The sequence below is a fragment of the Neodiprion lecontei genome, chromosome 7, assembly GCF_021901455.1.
Source record: "Neodiprion lecontei isolate iyNeoLeco1 chromosome 7, iyNeoLeco1.1, whole genome shotgun sequence".
Lineage (NCBI taxonomy): Eukaryota > Metazoa > Arthropoda > Insecta > Hymenoptera > Diprionidae > Neodiprion > Neodiprion lecontei.
In genome coordinates, this window is record NC_060266.1 from 1,603,053 (window position 1) to 1,626,923 (window position 23,871).

Below are 23,871 nucleotides of genomic sequence, written 5' to 3' on the forward strand. Positions count from 1 at the left end.
CATTATTTTACTTGTGAATTTTATTTCGGAAAATTGGGAAATTGGGCTCGGGTTTATGTAACGATCGCTTTGCGTTACGTGTTAATTAACGCATCGCACGAATAATATAGAAAACATGTCTATTAATTATGTATTTTTTATTTAACATCAAAAGTAATGACACTTGGGTTGGACAATGTCGTTCGCTTTTTGTTTTTCATAATTTTTTTTCCGTTTTTTTTTTTTTTTTCCAAGGGTTATTTTGCATTTTCTCTTCCTCTTCTTATTTTGTTTGCTAAATGTGTTTTCTTTCGTCTTTCTATCGCTTTATATCTCTTCTTTTTCTCATAATCATAATCATCATCATCCTCCGTCATTAATCTTCGTGTCCTCGTCTTCGTCTTCTTCGTCCTCTTTTCTTACCTTATCTCGTTATCATGTTTACTTATTTATTTAATTATTTTTTGTCATTTTTCGATTACTTTTATACGTGTGAAAATGAAACGTAGAGAGATAATGAGTAATAATCAATCAATCAATCAATCAATCAATCAATCAATCAATCAATCAGCCAATCAATTAATCAATTAACCGTCATACGAAAGAAGAAATTATCCATAGTCGACGCAACTAATTGCAGACGTACAAGAGACGCGGTTTTCTTTAATACATAATTAGTATCGTAGGGACAAAAGCTGCGTGTATGATGTTTTTGTGAATGGGTGTGTGTATGCTTGTGTGTGTGCGGGTGTGTTTTTTTTTAAGTATACCATATACTATTACATACATATATGTATATGTATAACATACGCGTTGTTTTAATTAATGGTTAATGCACAATGAAAACTAAAATAGCATTCTTTGTCGCTTCGATATTCTTTTTGCTGTTTTTCCTTTTTCGTAATGTTCTCGATTTTTTTTTTTTTTACCGGGGACCCGCTGACTGAAAAACAAATATATATAAAAAAAAAAAAAAAATACATCACAAGCCCTGTCGCTAATTTGCGCATCATTATACTTTTTTGCTTCTGTAATTATTTTTTTTTTTTTTCCATCAAGTTCCTTTCGGCTGAATTTTTTTTTGCCGCTTTCTTTCGCAATCGGATCCCCGGTCCCGCAAACAATCTGTCTATGTCCGAGTGATATAATTATTATTATTATCGTTATTATTATTATTATTGTTATTTAAACGTATAATCTTTCGATTATTTAAAATATTTACAATGCTAGTAAAACATTACTAAAGTTTTTGTTACTTTTTATTTTCTTGTTGTCGTTTCTCGATTTTTTTTTTTTTTGTTGCCTCCGGTTGTTCATGTCTTGTTTCGTTTTTCATTTTCCTTCTTTTTAATTATTACATACTTTAATCATTCAATGATTATATTTCGTCGTTAAAATTATATTATACGTAAATGCATGTACGTGTGTATATAATGATTGCGGTAGGCTGGGTACGACGTTATATCGGATAATATGTAATATCGCTTGTCTAAATACATTTTATAATACACATAATAATTATACAAATATACGAATAAAAATAATCAATCACGTTCTTTCGCGACTTTTAAATACGTATCGTTCGCATTGTATGCACGGAACAGAAGTTTGATTCGTTGATATTCGTAGAAATTTATCGCGTATGCAAAGAAGGAAGAAAAAAAAAAAAAAACAAAGAAGAAGAAGAAACAGAGTAAAAATAATAACCTTAACTATACATCCATTGTCACGGAGTTAATTGAAAACAGCGGCGGCGTTGCAAAAATCTCTGTCGATAAGCATTATTAGCGGAGAAAGATGTACGTACAATTATTTATATGCAAGAGAATAAGAAGAAGAAGAAGAAGAAGAAGAATTTAAAAAAAAAGAGAGAAAACGGAGATCTGATATTTATATCGTCGTGGTGACAGAAATTTTTCCTTCTCAATATTATATAATAACGAGAACAAGAAAGTCCCGGAATTTGAGCACAACTTTCTTGCAATATTGATTAAACATGTTATACCTAATATAACATTGTACAATTTTATCCGATCATTTTTTTCTTTCTTCCAACCGTTTTGTTTTTTATTTATTTATTTATTTTCTTTTTAATCCAAAACAACGATTATAATCATAACAATCATCACAACGCGCGTGTGTGTTTTTGAGTAGAAAATAAGTCGCTTGATAAAAGAGAAACGCATATTTTTCAAATCTTTCTTCGCGGTGAAAGAAAGGTTACTGTTATCCTTTTGTGTTGGATCCTATTCCCTTCGCTTATGCTCGGTTAATTAATAAATAATATGTGTATATATATATATATATACACATATACACACACACTTGTATACCATAGACGCGATATTACACATTTTCTCCGCTCTATATGTATAATTCAGCCCCGCTCCGCCTTCGCAGGTCTTGGACCAAAATTTTGTGACACTTTCTATTTTATTTATTTACTTCTCTCTTTTTTCCCCCTATTCTTTTTTTTTTCCTCTTCCTTCTATATGCGTATATATATATGCATATATCTGTATGTATATACATATATTCTTTTTTTTCTCAAATATATACATATATTTATACATATACGCAGTTTTTTGTTTGTTTGTTTGTTTGTTTTTTTTTTTTTTCCTCTGTTAATATTTTTTTTTCCCTTTCAACAACACGATCTAGACTAAAACATGTGTGTACATATAGAGCAACAACAACAACAACAACAACAACAACAACAATAATAATAACAATAATAATAATAATAATAATTGCATCTAATAATATCTTATGGTAACATGTATTATCATATTTATCATTATTGTTATTATAATAATAATAATGTTTTTTCTTTTCTTTTTTCAATCGTTAGTATCCTTCGACTTCTTCTTTTTATTCTTCTTCTTCTTCTTCTTCTTCTTCTTCTTCTTCTTCTTCTTCTTATTCTTCATTTTCATCTTCTTATAATTTATATCGTTATTATTATTATTATTGTTATTGTTATTATCATCATATATATATATATTTATATATATTATCGTTACATAAAATTTAAATATCCATACGTAAATAATTATGTATATTAGCCTAAAGTGTGAGGCGCGGCGCACGATGGCAAAGCGAATTATCATTATTATTATTATTGTTATTATTATTATTATTATTATTATTATTATTATTATTATTATTATTATTGTTAATCTCTATTTATTATTTTTTTTCCATCATCTTTTCTCTTTTCCCCTCATACGCGCGGCTGCACGGGAGCTTCTTCTCTTCTACGCAATTAGATAGATATATAGATAGATATTAGATCCGTGTGTGTGTGTGTGTGTGTATATATATATGTGTGTTTTTCTGTACGAATGAATGTGTCGAGTGGATGCGAGTGTGTGTGTGTATAATATTCACTCAATAAGACCGCGTGTCCTGCGGAAACGCCCTGTTAAATCAACGACAGCACGTGCGTGCTTCCTCACTTTTTCCTTCACATTCTATTTCCTCGTCGTTTTCGGTTATTTTATTTTATTTATTTTTTTTTTGTTTCTTTGTCCCTCTGCAATGCGTTATTTCGCTTCGTTGACTCGAACTTTTGTTGTTATTTTTTTTTTCTTTTCTTCGCTTTCACGTCGCGAGAGCGAATTAGAGAGCGAGAAATAGAGAGGTAGATGTAGAAAGAGAGAGAAGGAGGAGAAGAGAGAGAGAGAGAGATAGATAGATAGAGAGAGAGAGAGAGAGAGAGAGAAGAGAGGAGACGGAAAAAGACGAACAAAAAAAGAAAAATATCATTCTCCCTTCGGTTCCGATTTTTCAGACTCGCAATGTGACGCGACGAATGATGTTAAAACGTTTGAACACTTTGGGTAAATATTAAAACCGGTTACAACTATAAGCTATAGTATGTATATATATATATATGTATATGTGCACGTTGACTTTTAATCCCATTTTTCATACTCCTCCCATTTCGCATCGTCAATTTTTCGCGTTTTTTCACCTTCCGAGCAGTTGACGAAAAATTAGCCGAATTGAAAGAGAGTGAGAGAGAGAGAGAGACAGAAAAACGTTAGATAAACTTTGTTTCCGCAACGACGACGGTTACGATGATTTTAATTATCCTCAATAGCGATAACGTCGTTAACGATAATAATAATAGTTATTACTACTACAACAACAACAACAACAACAACAACAACAACAATAATAATAATTATCGACGAAGAGCAGCAACAGGGCGTTTCCTCGTATGCAATTCACGACGCGAGGCAATCGCATTTATAATATTGTGTAAACCTTTTGAGAGCGTATTAGAACGAGAGAAGATTAAAGAATATGAAAAAAGTAAACGCATAAAGTTGTTTGCCCCTCCTTTCAGTTTATTATCTAAACCGAATATATTATATTACATATATATTTTCGAAGAGAGAATATCATGTTTTCTTTTTTTTTTTATATTCTATTTTTTGTCTTCAGATTGATATATGTATATGTAATATAAATATAATATAGTATAGGTATAATGACGGTGGAATGATAAAACGCGTCGATTTTGTCAGTAAAAATGTATTTTAATAACAAACAACAACGAAAAACGAGAAGAAAAACACGAAAGACAATTCAATGGAACAAGAAGACAAACGATGAAAAAAAAAAGAAAAAAAAAATCGATAATAATAAAAAAACGTAAAGAATTTCCACAAGATTTCATTTTAAAGCTGCCGCTGGACGAATACAAAAATTGTAAATACGTATAATACTCATTCAATATACATATATATATATATATATATATATGTATATGTATATGAATATTCATATATATATATATATACATATATATATCTGTATATGTATATACAGAACGCCTTAAAATTATAATATCATACAGAATGTATATGCCGCAAAAATTATTCACACAATTATAATATGATATATACGATCGTCGTCGCGATTTGTTAAATTGGAAAAAATGCGGAAACTAGCGAAACTTGATTAATTTTAGCGTGATACTGCACAATATACATAATATAAGTCTAATTTACAGATTCATTCCTCTTCCGCGTTTCTTCTTTTTCTTCTACTTATTCATTATTCATTATTATTGTTAATTCATTATCATTACCATTATTATCGTTATTATTATTATTATTATTGTTATTGTTATTGTTACCACTACTGCTATTGTTATTATTATTTTTATTATTATTACTAATATTATTATTTTCTTCTCGTTTCAATCATTACAATAATTGTTAATTTTTCTCTATTCTCGTTTCCTCTCTCTCTCTCTCTCTCACTCTCTCTCTCTCTCCCTCTCTCTCTCTTTCTCTCTTTCTCTCTCTCTCTCTCGCTCTTTATTTCGTTTTGTAGTAGTTAGTAGTAATAATATACTATTTTTCTCGTCATGTATATATATTCATATATATTTATATATATATATATACATGTGTGTATATATATTTATGATCATATATATATATATATATATGTATAAATATATACGAATATATATATGAATAACATAATAGTAGTGAATACTGTAAACGCGCGTTGTGTGGTTCTTTCTAATGTTTTTTTTTTTTTTTTGTTTTCTTGTTTTTTTATTTTTTTTTTCTATTTTTTGTTTTTCTTTCAAGATTTATTTATTTTTTTTTCTCTTTACGCTCGTTTTATTTCCCTTGAAATTTTTTGCACACGTTTTATACGCATATGTTCGTATATATATTACCAGAATTTTTCTTAATTTTTTTTTTCACATCTGCTTCTTCTCTTCTCCCTCGTCAAGTAACACGGAATATATATAACACATATTACAACGTATATATTATCATATAATATATATACGCGCGTATGCATATTGCCTACATAATATATAATCTCGTAAATTAAATTATTATTTATATGTATAATTTTTTATTCTTTTTTTTTTTTTTTTCTTTACCTTCATATTTTATATGGTATATGCATAATAATAAGAATAACGCGCGCGTGTTTGCGTGTTTTTGTCTTTGTGTATGTGTGTGTGTGTAATAACTCGCGCTTCGATTTCTACGTATGCCTATATAATGTATATATAGGGCGTGCCAATTATCTAGCATACTGGATGGTATTTTTGTGGTCGTTTTTTTTTCTTCTTCTCTTTTTGTCCTACCCCTCGCAGGTGGAAGAGATAGAAAAAAAAACGAAGAAAACACGCGTATGCTGTGAATAAAAAAAGAGAAAATATATATATATATATATATATATATATATACATAGAAAAAGCACACAAAGAATAATGAAACTTGACGAATGACGTGAGAAAGTAAAAGATGTAAACTATGCGGGATTGACCGTAAAAAGAGGAGGTAAAAAAACGAATTTGAAATTGATCAAACATTTTTATACCTTGCGAGAATAACAATAACAATGAAAATTGTTATAGCGTCAGGATGTGTGAACTTTCTTGTCTTTCATTCTCTCTCTCTCTCTCTCTCTCTCTTTGTCTCTCCGGCTATACGTAAAATGGGACAATAGTTGACTGATGTGTAAATATAATAATGCGAGAACGATGACAACGATGACAAACATGGTATCAATAACAACGTCCATTGCAGAAGCATTCATATTTTTTTTCTTTCTTTTATTGTATTTTTTCATTAATTTTTAAACACTTCTCTGTCGCTGTTTAAAATTTCGTTTTCTTTTCTTTTTTTTTTTGGCTATCCTTTCTCCTTTCACTTTCCATTTTTTCGTTAGTATTTCACCACATGTCGCAGCACTTGAAATACAGCCGATGCGCATACTATGTATAACAGATATTATATATTATTATATAAGAGGTAATAAGCACGCCCCGTGTAAAAATGTGTATTAATATATGTATGCGTGTCGTGAATGCGCGCGCGTGTGTTTCTAAGTATCCGTGTATGTATGCGTGCGCGAGTGTGTGTGTGTGTGTGTGTGTATGAGTGAGTGTCTGCCTTGTGTTTTTATATATATGAACGTGTGATTGATGCGATTGTTGTTGATGTTTTTTTTTTTTTTGTTTTTTCTTGTTGGTTTTTTTTTTTGTATTGTTTTCTTAAATATATATTTTTTTTTTTTCAATTTTCGCGGTGTACTTTATTTCTTATTATTCTTATTTTTCATTCTCATTCTTAATCTTCCTTCTCTTTTTCTGCAAATGCTAACGCGTGTGTAATGAAATTAGCATTGTTACTGTTGACTATATATACATACATGTATATATACATATATATATATATATGTATATAATTTATATGTATATAGATCGTTTAGTAATAAGTTTCTTGTTCGAGCCAGCCGCCAGGGTTCCGGCGGAGGTAGAATCGTCTCACCTCGTCGTATACGAAAATCGAAATCATGAACGGTATCGCCGGTAACCACCACACGAATCTGTAATTTAAGAGATGCGTAAGGAAAAATTTGAGAAAACGAATAAGATGAAGGGAGATTCTATCCAAAGCAAAAAATGCGACATGAAAATATTGGAAATTTTGAGATTTCTTTCTTTTTTTTTCCACAGATGTTCGATTGACGAACAAGGAATCCGAAGTTTCAAAAAACGCCACCTGGTGGCAAAAAATTATATTTCATCCAACTGGGTCATATTTAATATTAAAAGTAGTTCCTTGTCGTATATTTCGTACTCTGAATCAACTTAATGCGATAAAGTGAAAGTCGGATAGCTTGCAAGGGATTCTCTGGGCTTTGATACTCGTGTATAAATCACCGAAAACAATCAGCTGATAGCCCGGAGCGACGCCATGTTGCTTCTAGTCACGCTTAAGCTTTGGATCCCAAAACGTGATATACTGTTCTTTTTTTTTTCTTCTTTCAAACAATCCTTACGACAATGAATCAGGATAAATTTATGTGTGAATAATTACTTGAGCGGGAACATGCGCAGTCCCTTGTCCATTCCCGGTGTGTAGCTGAGGAAAGCAGCCAGGGCTGTTTCGAATACCAGGCCGAAATTCAAGGCCCAATTTCTCATGCCCTGATGTATTATCGAGTTCCTGCGTGTCTTACAGACGATCAGATCGGCCCACTGCACAATCACGATCGATACGAAGAACGCCGTGTGGCACGTGAATTCCAACGTCTTTCGGTCTCGGAATGTCTGCAAATAAAGTATCATTCGTTCGTCAGTTCATGTTGATTAGCGTCGATTTTTAATTATATCGCTTCGGGTCATCCATCGGGACAAGTATCGCGAAAAGATGAATATATTCACGTCGAATACGCCGTGGATTTTACTTTGCGAAACCTAACCTTCCGTTACTTCCGGTCACACTGTTCCGCTCACTTGAAGTTTTCAAATATCGATAATTTTCACATTTCATCATGAATTCTGACGAAATTTGGTACGTGACTCTTTGGCGTTAGCACCTAGCTCCCTGAATTTTTTAGATTTTTTATCAAAATGGCGCAGCGACGCGACCAGGCATAAAAAGATAAAATTTCTCACCCATTCTTGGCCGTAGCTGTCCGTGAGATCGTTGATAGCCTTAGAGTCCCACTGTTTCCTGATACCGAACAGTTTCGTTGGTAGGAAACCGTTCTCAGCCATAATTACGAAGTAGACGAAGAAACCGGCGGCAGCTTGGATCATACCGATCTGTCCGTAAGCCATTGAGATCAGCCTAAGCGGGGCATCGTAAAGAAGAACAACAATTTAAGGGTTGTTTTTGGGGTCGTTAAATTGCTGATAGTTGGAGCGTGAGATAAAAAAAAATATGAAAAAAAAAACTAAACTAAAGTAGCAAAAATAAAATTTAAAAAAAATTATTTTCCTCGATACCAATGCGCTGTCTGTATATTTCGTCGAATGCCTACATTCTATGTGTATAATAGCGTACCGTACGAGTACATAAGCGATAAAGAGTCCGATTGAAAAATTGAAATTTGCGAAAAGGAATTTTTCAAACTACGCTGGGTGTTTATGAATTTGTTGTTGCGTTTGCGTGTGTTCTGTTTCTTAAAAATTATTTATTCATATCACGTTAATTCAATCAGCCACAAAATCGTCTTTGTACACGCGTATAAAATAATATCAAGAGATTATCGGGTGACTTGCGTAATTGGCAGAATTGAATTGTCCGGGTAGCCAACTAAATTCTCAAAAATTCCCTGGGGATCGTGCAGTTTGACGATAATCTCTCGGTACGTGCATTCTTCGAGTTTAATTTTTCAGTTTTTTTTTTTTTTTTTTTTTTTTTCGTTCTCTGGTGTACGGATCACATACTAAACCGTTGCGAAAATTGTATATTACCGTTGTGTTATACGTGTGTATGTATAATACATTATACGATAAAACAGCTGCGAGCTAAGGTGTGATTCATTACATAAGCCTTGCCTTTATAATTAGTGTGATGCTTTGTATAAATAAATGTGTGGATAGATATATATTATGGACAAAATGCATTACTCACCGGTATTAATCGATGACAATATAGCGAGAGAGAGAGAGAGAGCGAAAGCGAGCAAGTGAGAGCAATGTTCTTTCGAACGCTTAATGTTTTTTTTTTTTTTTTGTTTCGTATCATTTTCTTGCATGCCAGACATATATGTTGTATACATACGATGACGATGACGATGCAGGCTTAAGCATGACGTCAATATCTCACTGTGATTAAAATCTTTCAAAATCGGTTTCGACGTCTTGCCGCTTTTGTTAATTTTTTTTTTTTTTTTTTTTCAACAATTCAAACTGCACCGTGAGATTTTGATCGATGCATTGCGGCTGGCGGTATAGGGAGATTTTCAAGTAACTGTGCGGTGATTTGAGTTGGCAGCACTGATCCTACGGCTCAACACTAGCACGGCAGCCAACTTAATTCACTACAAATCCCCGGGGATTGTACAGTTTCACGATAATCTCCGGTTACTTATTTATAAACAAATTATAGATAATAAGCAGACGTTAGTTTCGCACACGTACACGTACACAGGGTTAAACAGGTAATAAATTATAGAATAATGTTATATATATATATATAATATATGTAATGTTATTTTGTCTTGAGCGGTACGAGGCGAGAATATTTAATTTTTTTTTTTATTGATTTCGCAAGGGATTATTTCTTAACCTACGAGATAAATTTCGCTTTTTCATTGGTGCCGATTCAATTTGGCTTGTAATAATTTTTTTATAAACAGTGAACGTTGATATTCGACAAAATCGTATTGCGAAATCAATTTCTATTCGTAATATACGACGATGACGATGACGATGATGATTTTAACGGCGATATTATGACGTGAATGTGCACCGATGCAAGAGTGATACCGTTTATTTTTTCATAAAACGAGGGTAGAATTGTATTATTCTTATCATTTTCTTCATTATATGTATATACGGATGTAGCGCGATTTGTGAATTGGGAAGAAGAGAGATAGAAGAGATTAGAAGCGAAGATATAGATAAGACAGCTGCGATAAATGTATGCGAGAAAGAGATAATAGTTTTTTGGGTGTGAAACAGATCTGAAATGGATGGAGAAGAAAAATCGTTGTAGCAATTTAAATTATACGAATTTGGAAGGATATTTATAATACTGTTACTGCGCTAATATAGTGAGAAGGTGAAAAAAAAAAAATTGGAAAAAACATACGTCCAACTATAACGAGAATAATAGATATTATACAAGTGCACGGAATATACGCGACGGTCTGATGAATTTGTGAAAAAAACGACTAAATCACGGACGAAAAACAAAAACATAAATAAAAAAATCGACGTCGGTTACGCGAATGCTGAAATTTGTTGCACAGCTGACTCTCGTTAACTTGTTTCGCGTTAAATTTCCGCTATAATCAAACCAGGAATGTCGGCCGAGTGTCAGAGCCCGAGGAGCGGGAAGTTACGGAGAGTCAACCGCATAACGAGATCGATGAGTACACGGTTAAAATAAAATGTTCCAGCAGGTTGACTAAAATTTTCTAGTTGATTTGACAATTTTTCAACAGTTTATACGACCAATTTGAATGTTAAAATTACAAAAATTTCTGTCATATTTACTGAAAGAAATTTAACAATAAACGCATATATAAAGTTGACCTGCCGGGACATTGTCTGTAGTTGATTTTTTTTTTCCCAACAGTGTAGTAATAATAATTGTGGCGTTGCTGGTCAAGTCTATATACAAAAATGTGCATGTACGATTATCTAATTCGCTAAATATTTGCATACTCAACCGAATCTATAATATGTAAAGATTTTCACGCAATACACATAACAACGTCCTTTACATATATTAAAGCTGTAACTTTTTTTTTTAACGTATATATATATATATATATATTATAAACATTATAAAAATTAAATGGAAGAAGAAACGAAATACTATCGGTCACGATAAAAAACATGGGGAAGGCATCAATAAGAAAATCAAAAAAATATGATTAGGCAAACAGGAAAAAACTGAGACGCAGAAAGACGAAAGTATTGCGTGAGAGAAAAATCTGTTGTTTTTTTTTTTTTTCATTTTTGTTTTAAATAAAAATAATAAAACGAAAACCAGAGAAACAGACGATCATCAGGCATTCGGCATTCCCAATATTTAGTGTTAAACGTGTATAAAATTTGACAAATGAATCCGCTCAATTATCAATAAACTCAGTGTAAAAAAAAAATCGGTGTTTCTACTTCAACTGTACACGCTACATATTCTTTTAAATTACGACAACAACAACAATAATAATTGTAGTAATAATTATAGAGATTATTATTATTATTATTATTATTCGTGTTATGATCGTGTTATTTATATTACTTTAGAGTGGCCAAACATTATTATCAGTGCGTCTTAATTGTGGCCTCGAATCGGAAGAAGAAAAAAAAGTTTCAGATAATTAAAGGATAGAAATAAAAAAACAACGAATAAAAAAAATAAATCAGACACGCTTATTTCTGACTGTTTGCCGTTTTTTTTTCCATTCCGTTTCGTCTCTGCAACGAAAACTCGCATCTAAAATACCTATTCTATTCTATTCTATTCTATTCTAGTCTATTTAGAATTCTATTCTATTTTTTTTTTTTTGTACAATAAGGCATCTGTGTGTACTAAAAAATCTATAAGATCGTACAAATCAGATTACGATGAATTGAGAGAGAATTTTCAAAAAAAAAAAAAAAAAATTTCACTGCAAATTTTTCTAACGTATAAGAATTCAAACTTTTCAAACACGACGCGTCAAGATTGCATTGGTGGTATCCCTACGCTTGATGTTAAAGAAGAAAAGTGATGTCTGAAAATTATTACGTCACATATGAAAAAATTTATATCCAACAGCGTAAACTGATTTGTCTTTTCCCTACGAGTGAGTCACTTTAACAATGCAGTTGAAAATGCATTATTTTAAACTTATTATACACACACACACACACACACACAGATATATGTATATATATATATATATGCGTGTGTATGTACGTAATACATTATAGGTGTGAAATGCAATTCTAAACTATACCTATTTTGCATATCACAACAAATACGCGTCCGTACTTAAGCGCAAACTCATCCACTGCATATAGGCGTTAATTCTTTGATGCGTCAAGCGCGATTTTCTATAATATTTAATATTGAAAACGATCTCCCTTCTGTCTCGTTTGATAAAACAAAATTTCGTTGTACGTAAATCTGTGTGGAATGTGAAAAAAAAAAAATATTCCTAAAAGTTGATAATTTGTCCGAGCAATATATGTATGTATACAATTTTTTTTTGTTCTTTCTTAAATAACAATATCTCAACACACTCGCGTTAATAACTAAAAAATGATAGAAATTTCACGCGCGTGTGAAGGGAGTTTTTCTTTTTTCTTTTTTTTTTTTTTTTTATTCTACATTATGAAATACCGCTACATACTTTTCTCCCTTTCCGATTGTTCGCTATTAATTGTTTTCCATTTTTGTTTGAGAAAAATTGAGAATGAGAAGAATAACGATAAGAAGAACGAGGAGAAGTTTTACATTGATAGGGAAATTATATTGAAGAGAGTAGAAAAAAAAAATATGGGTAAAAGAAATATGGGTAAAACAAACGTAGAGAAGGGGGTTGGCCACTCTGTGAAATTTTTCCTTCCCTGTCGGTTTTCCTTTTACATGAAATTTTCTCTCTTTGTTTTTTTTAATTTATTTTTTTTTTTTGCTTTTCCGACTTGTTTTTCTTTCTTTCTCTGTATTTTTTCGATCGTTTCGTTCTAGTGGCAGTGGGGGTGGTGGGGTGCAGGGTGCTAGGTTCGGTCAGATGGGGAACACCCACCTTCGGTTGACAAGATTGTCCCTGTAAGGATCGCGCGGCTGCCGTTTCATAATGTCCGACTCCGGCGCCTCGTAGGCGAGCGAAATCGCCGGTACCTGTGCCATTGTTCCAACACCAATAGTTAGAAAAATTTTACGATTCATCTACACCTAGTCGTCGTCTTTCTCGTCTCTGTCGTCGTCGTCTCTGTCGTCGTGGTAGTAGCGGTGGTGGTAGTTTCATGCGAGATGTATCGTTGCAACAATTTTAAGGGTATAATAATGATAATAACAACAATAATACGCATCCGTCAAATTTTCCTACATATTATACCCTGATGATGTAAGTTTCATGTATATATACATATATATAAGTATAAATAACGATATAAATACATGGCATTGGTATAATTAATAAGGTGGGTGTGGTTAATAATAAAAGAGCTGGGCTTTCGTCTCCGTACTGATAATAATAATAATAACAATAATAACAATATCAGCTATTATTAAAAGAGACGGAAATATATGCAGGGGACGAAACAACGACGGATGGGTTTGAAATTTCATAACAACAGATGGACGAATCTCTATTTTTCTCGCAATTCGATATAGAGCTGAAATATTTCTTCGATCTAAAAATGGGTTGGAGGGAGCCGCGAGGGGGGGAGGGGGGTGGAGGAGGAGGAGGAGGGAACAACGGTCGAGAGAATTAATTGGTACGTGTGACAATCGACACGGGAAAATGATCAAAGGAGAGCCATAGAATTAGAAGACAGTTGAGACAGATTTTTATACATACATAATAACGATGCTGATGATGATAATAGTGATGATAATAAAAACTGTAGAATAAGTGGCTAAGAAATGACTGGGAGTTCTAACGAAAAAAAAAAAAAAAATGAAAAGAATCGTGTTAGGGATAGGTATGTGTTGATAATCTATCGGAAACGAGGTAACGATATCTAAAATTTTTGGTCGATCATAAATCGTACGTAATATGAAACACTGCACATCGACACACAATATAATAATATTATATATACCGGCTATCACACGAGTATATAATACATGACATCGAGTATTGAACCCACGCACACACACACACACGCACGCAGGTATACATGGATATGTATAATATGCACAGGGGTATAATATACAGGGTGGGGACTTTTCGTGTGATCCGTGGGGTGGTTTTTTTTTTTTCTTTTTTTTCTCTCTCTTTCCTTCCATTTTTCCACGCCGTTCCCCCGAGTAGACTATTTTGTCTCTTTAATGCATTTAATTTGACGCTACGTTGGTTTTTTTCTTCTCCCTCTCCAATAAATCGCGCGTTCTTGTCAAAAGAAAATTCCGACGATCGGTGCGTTATTTTTTTTTTTTTTGTTCTTTTGGTCGGGAGTTGGACGAGAAAATAAAATAAATAAATAAATAAATGAACGATTGAAAAACGAATCTGGTGAAAAAATTGGCGAAAGATGGATTTAACACGCAATTCCCCATATATATATATATATATAATATGTACACATGTATATTATGGATTGTAAATAATGAACGAGGTATTCTCACTTTTGGTAAAATTCCGATACGATGGTGAAAAAATGAATTCAACAGAATTCCAAAATTTTAATCTCTTTTGCTCGGAACAAATTCGGTTGGAGATTAGAAGCGAGAATGAGAAACGAACAAATATTGGCGTGACAAACTTGAGTTATGCGTACACACATATACATACATATGTATAATGTAAATAATCACTCAATCAATCAATCAATATATTCGGTCATACTCTTATTATAGGTATACTTGTGGAACTTTAAGAAAGTTTGAGAAACGCTATGACATAATGGTTAATATATACGTAGGTGATAGAATAGTATGATGCAGGATACGAGATAAACGTTAGGAATAAAAAGAAGAAGGTGAAGGATTTGAAAAATGGATTAATCAAGTATGTGTAATTGATAAATAAAAATATAAAATAGCAAAGTAATCTTACCTTGACAAACGAACGAAATTGTCGATTTTATCGCACGTATTTATTTCACGTCTATTCATTTTGATTGCTCCATGATTTCTTTTTTTTTCTATATTATACCCAACGGTGTAATACGATAATAACGCTGATGATAATGACCATGACGATGATGATGACGATATAATATAACGTACCTAATCATAATCATAATCATAATCATAATCATAATCCTAATCCTAATCATCCCTGCGTCCCTGACGGTTTGAGTTTTTTTATTATATTATATTCTGTGTGTTTTTTTTCTCGCTTCGCGCAGTCGCTCGTCTCTCTTTGATTATTAGATTATATTTATTGCGAAAATTGGGAAAGGAAAAGAAGCAACGACGCGATAAAAAAAGAAAAGAAATCGGAATTTCTTCATTTTGCAAAATGGGTCAGCGGAGGAAGAGAGATCATTCCGAAAGAGAGAGAGAGAGAGGGGGGGGGGGGGAGAGAGAGAGAGAGAGAGAGAGAGAGAGAGAGAGATTGCGATATGCGAGGGTAAGAAAAAGTATATATATATACATACACATACTTGTATATGTTTTATATATAGATATGTGTCGGTAAAAAAAAAATTGATGGAAAAAAAAGAAGAATTAATAACGTTTTATGAGTGGTAAACCATAACTAGTACAATATAATAATAAATATGAGACAGCGAATAATTTAGCATTGGTTTTGAAATTTTCTTTGTCAATTCTTCAACCCCTTTCCTTTCGTCAATTATCTGGGCAAGCGTATTTATCAAAAATGTTTATGAATTTCGTGAAATTTGAAAATTGACGAGGCGATGTTTTTCGTTTCTTTTTTGTTTTTTGTTTTTTGTTTTTTTTTTTCGTTTCAATTCTCCTCCTTTCGCTATTATGTATAGAGTTCAATTATATACGTTTCAAGTGCGTGAATTTTGTTAATTTCGTGGCTAAGATAAGTGAACTGATAACGAAAGAATTGCAAAAGCGTAATTAAGATGCATAATATGCACGAATTGGGAATAATACGATGTGTAAGAATGGTATAAGAAAATAGTAGTAATAGTAGTAGTAGTAGTAGTAGTGGAAGTATAAAATAGCTTCAGTTTTATACGTCAAATGTATTTGATAAAGAGGCGGTGATTAGAAGAAGAAGAAATTTCATAGTCTTGCACAAGCCAAGATAAATGCGAAAGTGATGAGTTATAAATATATATCATATCGTGTATGTGGTCGTAATGATGATAGCGATAATAATAATAATAATAATAATAATAATAACAATAACAATAATAATAATAATAATAAGAATAAGAATCACAGTGTATAAATATAAAATCGTGTACAGTCAAGGTTTTTTTTTCCCCTTAAAAAGAAGTTGTCACTTTGTTATCTTTCCGAATGAGAATAGAAAACGAATAAAAATGGAAAATATTTCACTTTCGTTTCGGATTTGGAATTTATGTTATATTGCTCTTGGATTACAAATCGATTTGTATAAAGAATTTTTTTTACGAACAACATAATGAGAGATGAAAAAAAGAGAATCTAGAGAATTAAGAAAAAGGTAAAGTACTGACAAGTTGGAACGTTTTCGGATGAGTTTTATTAATGCCGGTTATTGTAATCACGAATGTAAAAATAAAAAAAAAATAAGAAACGAATAATCGAAGGAAAAACTGCTTCAACTTTTTGGTATTAATGAAATATAAAGCAGAAGAAAGAAAAAAAAAAAAGGGAAGAATACAAAAATAACAAATGTGAATATGTATGTAATATTGTAATAAACGTTGTGACAATTTCTTTTCCATCGAAACGGAGAACGTCAAAGGACTCCTCGTGTTATTTGTCATGAAAATTTCCTTCCAATAAAATATGAAAGAAAAATCCTGCGTATTTAAGGATTCGAGTTTAAAACCTTGAACCGGTACGGTCGATAGTTGTTCGTAGGGTGATGATATGGGGGTGTTACCTTTCGTTAACTAGCTTGTCAGTGAACGGGTTTCGTGGTTGTCGCTTCATAATATCACTCTCAGCCTCCTCGTAGGCTAGCGAGATTGCGGGTACCTGATATTTCACATTATACCAATATATAATATAAGCCATCAGTGTATACGAAAAAAAAAAATACCAATTTTATACCTCTCCATTAACAACAATAATAATAATAATAACAATAATAACAACGATAAAAAATAATAACGACGGTGACGTTAATCTGAAAAAGAAAACGATAATAAATAAGTAAAATATTAGAGTGGTCCTTGAAACGGTCATTTTGAATTTCGACCAGCTCGTCCCCCGAATTGGTTCCGAGTAATTAAAAAATAATTCCCTATTTTTTTAAAAGATTAAAAAGAGAAACCCTCGTATGGCAAATTTTATCGAAATCTGTTCGGTGGATTTAATTTTGCCCTTGAAGGGGTTAAAATGAGGAAATTTACCCTCTTACGGTTTAGAGTTGAGATAAAATTTGAAAAAAAATTGGGAATTATTTTGAAATTATTTAAAGCCAATTCTTCCATGTACTTCTATAGGCGGTAGTTCATCCCATGGATGACGACCTGTACTTTTACTTTTACCGGTCAATAAATTAATAAATTAATTTGGGCGGATGAACCGGTCGAAATTCGAAAATGATTTTTTTAAGGACCAGCCTAGTATGTACGAATGTATTTTGGTTATCGATGTGGCGGTATGAAAAATAAAAAGACGGAAAAACTATGTGATCGAATGAGACGATTGTGAGGTAAAATAAATAGGGAAATTAATATTTTGCTTTAAATTTTTGTAGTTTCTTCATGAGATTCGTGACGATTGCCTTTTGTCATTTTTCCAGCGTGTGTAAGAATTGGAAATAAATAAATCATTTGGCGCGGTTTTGTCGCGCTGAGGTGGAAAATATTCACGTATTATGTAACTACTTCGAATCTCGGAGTAAATGAATAAAACGAAACACGAACTGAATTACGGTAATAATTTAAAGATGAGGAGGCAAAAAAAGAAAAAAAAAAAAACAAATCGAAAATTATATATATATGTGTAATACATGTGTGAAAAAATGGGGGGTTCGGGTTGACAAAAGATTGGTCAATTTGATGAATAAATGCGATTCTCATGGGGCGGGAAGGCATTACTATTTATGGTGGTGGAAAAGGGTGGGAATGGTGTGTCGATACATGGGACGTGATTAGGGTTTTGAAAGGCGCTGGGGTACGTTACAGATGTTAGTTATTACAACTGGTCTCAGGATAATCATTCAATCATTATAATAGTATCATTAATAATAATAACAACAACAACAACAACAACAAGGCGAAATGTGCTGTTGATAAACGTCAACGGGACTCCAAACTGGCACAGCAGCAAACTCGGTTATGTTTCCTGTTAAAAATTGTATCAATCGTACAGCAAGACGTGAACAATTTGACCAAATGCTGTATGGTGGAAATTTTTCAGGAGTGTTGTTACGGGATTTCGTTTACGTCGGGACCGAAGGCAGCTTTTTGTTTCCAAGAAGAAGAGAATAAAATAAAAGAAAGTTCTAAATTAGGATAACCAGTGATTGAGATCGGTGAAAATTTTGAAACAAAAAGTATAAAAAACAAAATTGGTTCGCCGAAATTAAACCGTTGTTTCAGCAAGTTGTCGCCGAACGGGTTGCGTAGCTTCACGATGTCCATATTCCAGGCACCTGTTTTTATCTTAACCTCCTTTTGACACAACAATAATTACGTGAAATGATCGTTATACCTAAGATGTGAAAAATATTTATACAGGTTCTTCGTTTTGCGTCTCGTTTTCCTATATTCGCCAATGTAATGTATACCTATATTGTAATATCATCATACTTTCGCAAATTGTGTACGTGTGTGTATATCGTGTGAATGATTTATTTTCATTCGTCTAAATTCACGAGAGAGCAAAGTTAGTGTAAAGTTTTTACGTTTAAAAAGTAGTTTTACTTTTTACGGCAATTAGATTTAGCAATTAACCCTTTCAGTCACGCGATTCGTTTTTTTTTTTCCTATTGACACAGAAGTTCAATTGTACGTTTCCTTATATTTTGCGATACGCTTAATACGAATCTGATGTTAAAAATTTAATAAACCAAAAAACAACCCCCAAGGAGGGTGGAAATGAATTTGCATTGAACTTTGTAAATCAAATGGCGATTCTGAGATCTCTGTTTGTCAACCAACGAATTCCAAGCGTTTTTAGTTTACGTTTGATATCAAATTTATCCGCTAACGAATCACATTCACGAAAATACGTTTTCCTTTTTGCATATGTTCATTTATAACAATTATACACGATTACGGATTCACAAATAATCCTAATCATTCCAAAGTTTAGGTATTTTTTTTTTACCTGATAATGCAAAAAAATTCAGGATTTTGCCTGGAATATGAAGGAAACAAAAAAATGACAAAAATCAGGAAAGAAAAAAGGGTACCACTATAGTGGCTTCTGTAACCGAAAGGGTTAATTATATACGTTACGTGTATGTACTGCTAATTTGATTAAATATATACAATATACATGTGCTGTATAAAAATACGTAATTGGGGAGCTTCGCCGAGCGTTCTATACGTCTAGATAATTTATCTACTCACACATACACAAAATATTTATATTTCAAGATTATAAATATTTCATCAACGGTAAAGCGATGGAATTTCTACTATTGGATAAGAATAACAACAAAAAAAGTGATTAAAAAAAATTAGACAAGTAATTTTGGTTTCGAATTGATTTGTTTGTTCTTTTTTCAAAAACCTTTCGTTAACGAGATTGTCGCACAACGGGTTCCGGGGCCTCCTCTTCATTATATCAGACTCCGAATGCTCGTACGCCAATGAAATTGCCGGTATCTATCAATCGTTCAATACATGTAAGCTCATTCCGAAGTTCGGTTTGCTAAAATCTATAAGGAAGAAGTAACGCTAGAGAAAAAAAAAAAAAAAAACAAACTAGAAGAGGAGAAAAAAAGATCACAAGATTCAAGAAAGACCAACATTGAAAGACAAAAAATTCTGCACTGTTCTTGTCTCCGAATATATGCTGTTGAATGAATTTTTTTGCACCTATAAAGGATTTACGTGGACACAGAATATACATATTGCTGAAAAACGGTATTTGTTTAAAAGTTGATTATATTATCAATAGCTAGCACCAATGTTTAACCATCGTTATAAAATTCTTTCTTGTATACTTGTAGTTTTTATTTTTATTTTTTAAATTCGTCAAAGTTGTATCAGGTGGGATTAAAATCGACACATGCATGTACGAACGAGTTTACACTGTCGACTTCATTGCGACGAGGTTTCCGTTAAATATTAGTGCGTAAATGAGTTGCTGGGTGTAAAAAACTGGAAAGGGGGGGGTGTGACATAGTAGAGTTTTTGAAAATGGTTGACTTACCATGTCGGTTCCCAAGTCGATGCAGAGGATGGTTACGGTTCCAAGGGGCAGCGGAATATCGCAGAGAATGAAGGCGAGGAAGGGTGAGATCTCGGGAATGTTCGAGGTGAGCGTGTAGGCGATTGATTTTTTCAAATTGTCGAAAATCAGCCGGCCCTCCTCGACCCCCGTGACGATCGAGGCGAAGTTGTCGTCGAGCAGAATCATGTCGGCGGCTTGCTTCGATACGTCGGAACCCGCGATGCCCATCGCGACTCCGATGTCGGCCTTCTTCAGCGCCGGAGAGTCGTTAACACCGTCGCCTGTGCGCCAGAAAAACGTTACGTGTATCAAGTTGCAGCATCGGTGGGGCAAGATGGCGGCGGGCCGGGCGAACAGCTGATAGGCTTGGGCGAATTTTGCCAATAACGAGGCTCGGAAGGCCTCGTGCAGGCTGTCAGCCTCCTATTTTGTAGCAATCGGTTGGTGGAGGGCGAGGGGTTAATCAATCTCATCGATTCGATGTACACCTGACCTCAGGATTACAAAGATTTTACAAGATTTCATCAGATTTCACGAGTGATTAACCCCTCGGTGGTGGGTAAAATGTGCGCGGAGGGAGGAGTTTTATTTGTAAATACGGAGTCACCGTGTTGCTTTAAGCGATATTCTCACCTGTGACGGCCACAATGGCTCCCATTCGCTGACAACCCTCAACGATGATCAGCTTCTGTTGCGGCGAAGTACGTGCGAATACAATTTCTGTGTGGTATCGCAATATTTCGTCCAGGTGATCGGAGTCCAATTCCCTCAGTTCCGAACCGTGGATTACAGCCGCTTTAGCCTCCCGCGGATTAACTTCGGCTACCGGTATGTTCAAACGCTGCGCGATATCCTCGACCGTCTCGTTTCCTGGTTTGTTGGGTAAGGAGAAAAATTTTAAACTAATTTTAAATACAAAGAAATTGCGACGTGGTGGTTGAGATTTGATTAACCATGAATTCAGCACAAAGTGTGGAGGAATTTCGACGCAACGATTGCCACGTTAACAATGAGGACTATCGGGTATTCTTTCAAATCGAAGAACCAACCGGAACTTGAAAGTACCTCGCGAACGAAGAAGCCTTTGAATGATTTCGCGAGGCTTGAAATTAATCGAAGAGACTTTGAACCGCGGTACTACACGGTTTCCGTAACCTCTGTGTCTACGCCGAGAAATCGCCTTACCTTCAGAAATAATACCAACGGATTTGGCAATGGCTTTGGCAGTGATAGGATGGTCACCAGTGACCATGATGACCTTGATACCGGCTGACCGGCACTTGGCAACAGCGTCCGGCACCGCAGCCCTGGGCGGATCGATCATGGACATGAGTCCCACAAAGCGGAGTCCCTCGACCGGGAAGTTGGGGTCATCGCAGTTGAATTTGTAACCAAGTGGAAACTTGTCAGAGGGTAGAACAAAGTCGCAGAAACCAAGAACACGCTCGCCGAGTCCACCGAGTTCGAGATACGCGTTGTTGAACGCCTCCTTCATCTCCTCGTCCAGTACCTTCTCCTTTCCGCCAATGAATATGGTGCTACATCGGTCGAGGATCCTCTCTGGCGCGCCCTTCATCACAAGGAGATGTCGGGGGTCGTTGGGATCGTCGGACTCGTGAATGGAGACCTGGTACTTGTTGGTGGAGTTGAACGGTATCTCGCAGACCTTCTTGTTGCGCTTCCTGACGCCCATCACATCGCCGAGCGCGAGTTCCATGCACTTGAGAAGCGCGGCTTCGGACGCGTCGCCGTTCACCTCCTTCTTCAGTATCGACAAGTTGTCCTGACCACCTTTGAACTCGGCACGATTACAAAGCGCCGCGATCTTGGCGAGCGCCTTGAATCCCGGGCTAGTTCTGTCGTACTGAACACCGGACTGGTCCTCGGTCGTGTCGGCCTCGATGATCTGGTTGTCGAACCACATGTGAGCCACGGTCATCCGGTTCTGCGTCAGGGTCCCGGTCTTGTCCGAGCAGATGGTCGAAGTCGATCCCAGGGTCTCGACAGCCTCGAGGTTCTTTACCAGGCAGTTCTTCGAGGCCATTCGTTTCGCCGTGAGCGTCAGGCAGACGGTAACCGTGGCCAGCAGGCCCTCGGGGACGTTAGCGACGATGATACCGATCAGGAAGATGACGGCGTCCAGCCAATGATAGCCGAGGATGAAGGCGATGACGAAGAAGGTAACCCCCAGGAATACGGCCACTCCGGTAATCAGATGAATAAAGTGATGGATCTCCTTGGCGATCGGCGTTTCTCCGGTATCGAGTCCGGACGCGAGTCCAGCTATGCGTCCCATCACCGTCTGGTCCCCGCAACAGATCACGACTCCCTTTGCCGTGCCCTCGACGGCGTTCGTCGAGAAAAATGCCAGGTTCTTCGTCTCGAGTGGATTCTCATTCGTGAACTCCGGGGACCGGGATTGGGGCTCGGACTCACCCGTCAGGGAGCTGTTGTCGACCTTGAATCCCCGTGATTCTATGATGCGGATGTCGGCCGGGATCCGGTCTCCGAACTTCACTTCGACCACGTCACCGAGCACCAGGTCCTCCGCCCGAAGCGTCAGCTTCTCACCCTCTCTAAGGACGGTCGCGAATTGGGGCACCATGTTCTTGAACGACTCCATGATCTTGCTCGACTTGCTCTCCTGGTAGTACGAGAATATTCCGGTCACTATAACCACCGCCGCAAGGACTATTCCTAGGTACAGGTTGTCGTCGTTCGGGTCCTCCACCGTCGACGCTTGGATCGAGTACGCGATGAAGCAGAGGAACGCTCCGATCCACAAAAGCAGCGCAAAACCGCCGAACAAGTTTTTGCAGAATTTCACCCATTCAGGCGTCTGCTTCGGCGGCGTCAATGCGTTCGGTCCATCTCTTTCCAGGTTCTCCTTCGCCTTCGCGTGGCTGAGGCCCTGATCGCGATTAAAAAAAACCATGTTTAACCTTTCTCCGTATTATCTACTTCACGAAACAATTTCCAACAAGAAACAAAAATATTCTTAAAGACGTTTTTTATTTTTGCTATTGTCAAAGTCGGTATCTTTTTTCCTTTCTTTTTTGAATAATTTGAGAAGAAGAGTTTATTTTCGAAACAGGTTACGTTCAAAGTACAGAAATAATATTTAGGATTCTTTTTTTTTTATATAAATGTTGTATGACATGTGTATTTTTCCATAATCCCGATCATTGACGCTTCCAGACATTTTCCGTGTACACAGTTAAAAATAATT

General features: G+C 34.9%; 1 protein-coding gene across 6 annotated transcripts in view; it reads right to left on the minus strand.

Moving 5' to 3' along the window:
* Positions 1-5,594: 5,594 nt before the first annotated feature.
* Positions 5,595-23,871, minus strand: part of LOC107220178 (sodium/potassium-transporting ATPase subunit alpha) — a 50,934-nt gene continuing 32,657 nt past the window's right edge. For 4 of the 6 annotated variants that reach the window (XM_046745812.1, XM_015658649.2, XM_015658654.2 and 1 more), the window contains 7 exons: positions 21,828-23,553; positions 21,276-21,512; positions 20,622-20,923; positions 17,170-17,264; positions 8,432-8,606; positions 7,851-8,083; positions 5,595-7,356 (listed from right to left, as the gene is read on the minus strand). In XM_046745812.1, the coding sequence (XP_046601768.1) occupies positions 7,236-7,356; positions 7,851-8,083; positions 8,432-8,606; positions 17,170-17,264; positions 20,622-20,923; positions 21,276-21,512; positions 21,828-23,553 (2,889 nt within the window). In that variant the 3' untranslated portion in view covers positions 5,595-7,235. Of the gene's footprint in view, positions 7,357-7,850; positions 8,084-8,431; positions 8,607-13,230; positions 13,326-17,169; positions 17,265-19,976; positions 20,072-20,621; positions 20,924-21,275; positions 21,513-21,827; positions 23,554-23,871 lie in introns of all 6 variants that reach the window. The other 2 variants (XM_015658651.2, XM_015658652.2) reach the window with 2 other exon arrangements.